Genomic DNA, 6,130 nt, shown 5'->3' with positions numbered 1-6,130 from the left:
CTACTGCAATGCTCTTCTGGCTGGACTTCCATCATGCACAGTCAAACCTTTACAAATGATTCAGAATGCAGCGGCACAACTCTTTTACGAGCCCAAATGAGCCCACGCCACAGCTCTCTTTATCTCCCTGCACCGGTTACGGCTCGCATCAAGTTCAAGACACTGATGCTTGCATATAGAACAGCCTCAGGCTCAGCACCCGCCTACTTCCACTCACTCTTATGAATCTACATTCCCTCCAGAAGTCTGAGATCCGCTAGTGAGCGACGCCCCGTGGTGCATCACAAAGAGGCACAAAATCACTTTCCAGAACATTTTCATTTACTGTTCCTGGCTGGTGGAATGATCTTCGCTGAAAACTCACCTCTTTCGTCACTATCTGACTTCATCCAAAAAATAATATATATATATATATATATATTTCTCTTTTCTTTCATCTTTCTCTGACTGCTTGTACTTATTTGAACAAAGCTTGAAACTTAGTATGACGAGCACTTCCTGTGGCTATTTACCTCTTTAAGATGAATCGCTTGATGTATTCCCCAATTGTAAGTCGCTTTGGATAAAAGCGTCTGCTAAATGAATAAATGTAAATGTAAATGTTCTCTAGAGCACAGCAGGTTGGTTTTATCGTGTTGAGCAGAACAGAGAATATGGGTCAAGAAATCAGGAAGACACATAGCAGGGGACAGGACATGGGAAGGCCAGCAGGGAATTGGCCTGGTCACTTGTGATGACCCAGGAAATAACAAATCTCATGTATTTGATCTTTGTTACCTTAAAGGCTGCAGGAAAGTGATCATTTTGCATGTGTGGAAAAATGGGAGGAAGAAAATCTGTAAGATAGCCGGACAGTGGCCATGGAGTAACATTATCTTTAGTAAACTTTGTTATATTTTCAATGGCTGTGACTTGTGTATAGACTAAACCCAGATACGGTAATGCTTTATTTTGCCAAAAACTACCAACAGATAATGTATTCACACACAGCATATCAAGGATATGTTGGGGTAAAAGCATGCACTGGAGGGCATCGCACAGGATGCTTGTATTTACTCTCAAAAATAACGTGATTTTCTGGGTCTTTGCTAGATTGTTGCTAGGCATTTGCTAAGGAAATTTGGGTGATTACTAAAATGTTGCTACAACATGTCAAAACAAACCGTATACTGTAAGGCAATTCATATTTAATGGGCCATATATTTGGTGTATTTTGGAAATGTACATAATATACTTGGCAGAAGGGGCGAGGGTACTTGTGGCTTTTGAGAAAGGAGAGATTTGCTGGATAATACAACTGCTGAATAATGAGCAGCTTAAATCACTATGGCATTTTCCATGCCTCTATTCATACATTGTTTTGGAAAATACATAATTTTTAAGTTAATTTGTGACATTGATCATGTCACTCGTATATATGGTTTGATGTTCAATCTGCTCTCATATCAACATTCTAAAATCATACTGGAAAACATGATCATCATTTCTGACTCAGACTTGTGGAGTTGTGGAGGCTCAGTAGACATTCAACAGTATCTGTTTTAGTTGATTTATCAATTAAGTTCTTTTTCCATGGAATTGAGACATTCCTCATGCCCCATTTCCATGGTAATAAGCTGCATAGTCAAGATTTTTTTTTAAATGTTCCCTGGAGTTTTAAAGAAACTATGAATTGTTTGTAATATATTATGTCTAATTTCCTGAGAGATGTCTTATGTTTCTAGAACCACTTATTGTTTGTTGTTTTTTGTTTTTTTTCCCCCTAACATGGGAAATATCAACTGCATTTATTGGAATGTTTACTGTGGAATAATGCAGTGCAGTTTCATTTATTCATTTCATTTATTTTATACAGTGTTGTGTAATATTCAGTAAACAGCTTCAAACTAGCTCAGTTTAAACGGTAGCCAGAACCTTATCTGTGAAGTCAGGTCAAAATACTTGACTTCCAGAGCTACAAAACACATCACGCACGTGGTTCACCTTTGTTTGACTTATGAGGACCTTAAGACCTCTATGTTTCACCCGGTCCCCTTCATAAAAACCTAAAACTACTAGTTTTGTTCTTGGCTGTAATCTGGCACCTTAGCTTTTAGTTAATCACTTTTGGACCTGTACTCTCCATCTGTCTGAATAGGCGTAATTTATGGATGAACAGGTGGGACATGTCCCAGCCACTTTTTGAAAGCTCTTCAGCTCCTCTGTTAAAAATGGCTTGCGTTACATATGTTTCTCAGAGTTGGTGAACAAATATCATAATTATGCCTCTCATAACCCAGATGCCTCTCTTAACCTGGGATGTTGTTTTATGCTTTGTTGACGTAGATGTGCTCTGTGTGAATGGCATCCAGTACATAGTACTTTCTTTGATCAGATGGAGTGCATCTTTCATGTAATTTTCCTTCACTCTTAACAGGATCTCAGATCAGTTGGCTGACTGTGGATTAGGGGCAGGGGGTTTAAGTGTGCACTAGATAGCAGGGCGCCTGTTTATCAGTCTGTCCCATCATGGTAGAACTCGGTTTGTTCACTGGATTTAAGTTCTTACCATGGAAATCTCTAGACATAAACACAAACAAAAGCTTGTTTCATTGTCCTTTTCCATTAGAAACTGCACTGAGAAGTTTCATTTGATAAGCATTAGTTGCTTTTGGTTATGAAGCAAACAGATCCACAGATCCACACAAAAGGGCAGAATTCATAACACACATCTAATATCACAAGTACAACATGTACAAATGGCTTTTTTGTATATAGTTAGAAGATTTGAGTATATCAGGCAGATGTTTGAATGATGTTTTGGCTCATCAATGAGTTCAGATCAAGTCAAGGAACAGCAAATAATTAAACCTAAAAAACTCTAAAAATATATGTGCAATGTGGTAATGAGAGCACTGGATGGCGCTATAGAGCTTTAAAAAACTGTTAGCGGAGTCTGCCATCTAGTGGTCTTGTTTTAAAATGTAAAAAATGTCTGGATTATGTTGAATATACTATATACTAAATTGAATATACTAGTTTAGTGCCTACTCAGAAGTGTGCAGTGTACACTGTATACTGCATACTATTAAAAGTAGGTGTAATCAAATCCATTATGCAACAAATGTAGTAGGTTATGCCAGGTGTTGCATGTATACAACAAATGCATACAGTACTTTGCACAATATATATTGAATAAAAATCAAGAGAAGTGTGGTAGTTAGCTATGACATAAATTAAAAAAAAATATGTTTTATAGTCAGTAGTTTACAGTCATCATAATCTAGTTAATGTTTGACATAATAGATGTTTTGGTAAGTGCATTGATATTATAAACTTGTATATTCTTATAATATAATATTTTATAATATAATAGGTTTATTATAGCAGTGTTAATATGATTAACATTGCATCGCAGGTTTAATATTTATGTACACTTCACAATGAAATTCCCTGCTATAATTATTCACCTTAATCTTTCCTAAAAATAATGAGTAGGTGACATTTCAGGTAATGTTTCAGTAAATAGTGCATTGCTTAATAGTTTCACTTACTACACTTTATTCAGTATTTTTTTTAAATCAGGTAAGCCTGTTAAATAAAAATAATAATAATAATAATAATAAATAAATGACACAAGCTATGATCACTCAGTGAGCTGCTTCTTTGTGGTCTATACGTGTAAACTTCAGTCTACATTTATAGAGGTGTCCATATGATTTTTTTTTTCTATCATGTAAAGGGGTGTCAAATTCAGTTCCTGGATGGCCACTGTCCTGCAGAGTTTAGCTTCAACCTTAATTAAACACATCCAGGGCCGGAGTGGGAGTCATTTTCAGCCCTGGAGTTTCATGCCTTAGAGCGGCCCACTTTAGTTCACGACTGACTATAGCTATTACAATAATGTAATTAAAACTTCAGTATATAAGTCTGCAATAGGGCACTGTTCTCTACAGACTTGTAATTCATTATATTTTTCTACAGCTTTGTTTTATTATTATTATTATTTTACTGGCCTATGCACTTTCTATTATACATTTTTTAATCTATTATTTTTTGCTCGCATACTGTACCATAATGTCTGCCTGCAGTTAAAAAGTTCTCAGAAATAATCACATTTGTTTTGCTTAACCTATATTCTAAAAATAATTTTAATGTCATATAAAAACAAAAAAAGTCATCACTGTGAAATTGCATACATACAAATGGAAAGAAATTTGAATGCATAACAACTGAACGTCTATGAAACGTCTATGCACTTACATTTTTTTAACTAAAATGGCTATTATTGCAACCATATAGCCTATGAATGAATGAAAATGCATATTTTTCAATTAAAGAAAACTTGTGGGCTGAGTGTGGGCTGCTTCTGGCGCTTGGATTTCTACTACAATAAAATGAGGTCCAAGTTTAAGAATGCGCTAGAAGTTAAATTTTTTTACATTTTTTAAGCGCGAGTCCTGCTGGCTGTGAAACAGGAGCAGCCGGCAGAGGATTCCGCTTGGTCTTAAAGCCTTCATCAATCGGCTATGTTCACAAATAAAACAATATTTTGCGCAAAATTAATGATTAATTATCAATTGAGAATCTGTTATTCATATGGTCTGGTCATATGGCGTATGCCTGCGAATACGGGACAAACTGTGCTAAAACTTTCATACGGGACGCTTCTTTGATGCCTTAAATACAAGCATCCATATTCCAACCCCATAGCAGTGGCATGACAGTACCGGCCCTCGCGGCCAAAAAACAGAAATTCCCAGTGCTCCCGATTAGCCAATCCAGGCCTGAACACATCTGAACCAGCTAATCAATCAATCTTCAGGATTACTAGAAACTTCCAGGCAAGTGTTTTGGAGCTGGTTGGAGCTAAACTCTGCACGACAGTTGTCCTTCAGGACCAGAGTTTAACACGTGTATTATAACTTGTGTATTTTATGTTCCTCATGATTGATGACTGTAAATGCACTGACTTTTATCTTATACAAATCTGTAAGTCATTTAAACTAATTTGTAAATTTCTGTATGTGAACTGCAGGGATTGCCTGGACCCCTTGGTCCCCAGGGGCCCACAGGCCCTAACGGTATACCGGGAGACCCTGGTCTCCAGGGTCCTAAAGGAGAGAAAGGAGACCATGGCAGAGGAGGCATTATGGGTCCAAAAGGAAGTGTGGTGAGTCTCTGTCTTGCTCTCCACTTCTGCTATTATGCAAAAACTTAAAACAATAGGTTTAGATGGAAATTAAGCTGCCTTTTCATTATATCCAGTAGGCTTGCCACGAACGGTAGTGTATATTACAGTTATGATGTTCCACCCACTTAAATGATACTGTGGAGACTGCCTTTTCCCCAAATAATGAGGACAAATAATGCATTTACTAAGGGATCACATGAAACACTTTAAGTGTGCCGATTTTTGGATTTGGATGTGCGCGTATTACACCACCTTGTGATTAAATCAGATATACATTAGGCTTACCGCGATAGACGGTGTTGACGGTGATACCGGTGTTAAGCCGCAACACCGGTTACGTCACTTGCCCACCGCGGGACCGACCTCCACCGTCGTTTTGATTTTTTATAGTAATAAAAAGCATTTAGTTCAGTAAAAGAACAGACACTACAATTAAGAACTGAACGCGGCTGCTCAATGCAGCGTGCCGAACGACAGTCGCATCACAGATAAAATGTCATTTATCCAGTGAGGAGAGCGAGTCGAGCTGACTGACAAGAAGAGTGAGGTGAGACAGACAAGACGATCGCGGATGATTTAGTTTTGAAACGAAATGCAAAAGCGCCTGTTTGGCAATATTTTGGATTTTGAAAAGCCTGTTGAATTTTGCCGTTTATCTAAGGTGATTTTTGAATTTTTTTTAAACATTTGTTTCTTATTTAATTGGTTCCACATTGTTTGCTGATTTTTACTTTATTTAAACTTTGTGTCATTTATTTATTTTATTTGACATTCGTTTTGCTGCCGTGCCTCCAAGCTTTCTTACTCGTTTTGCTAATAAACGTTCTACTTTCTTATTTATTTGGTTATATATTATACATGTTTACTTAGCCTATTTCCAATTTTGTATACCTATTTAAACTTTATGCAAGTTATTTGTTATTTTATATTAGGCATAGCCTGCCCTATAGCATGGTG

General features: G+C 36.9%; 1 protein-coding gene across 1 annotated transcript in view; it reads left to right on the top strand.

Annotated features, from left to right (window-relative positions):
* The window catches only part of LOC107688715 (collagen alpha-2(IV) chain-like), a 103,780-nt gene that overhangs the window by 70,858 nt on the left and 26,792 nt on the right, over positions 1–6,130 (top strand). Inside the window, exon 5 of the mRNA XM_016486450.1 lies at positions 5,018–5,152. Coding sequence (XP_016341936.1) covers positions 5,018–5,152 — 135 coding nt within the window. The remainder of the gene's footprint in view (positions 1–5,017; positions 5,153–6,130) is intronic.

The sequence above is a fragment of the Sinocyclocheilus anshuiensis genome, unplaced genomic scaffold, assembly GCF_001515605.1.
Source record: "Sinocyclocheilus anshuiensis isolate Anshui unplaced genomic scaffold, SAMN03320099.WGS_v1.1 scaffold9, whole genome shotgun sequence".
NCBI lineage: Eukaryota > Metazoa > Chordata > Actinopteri > Cypriniformes > Cyprinidae > Sinocyclocheilus > Sinocyclocheilus anshuiensis.
This window is presented reverse-complemented; position numbering and strand designations above follow the sequence as displayed.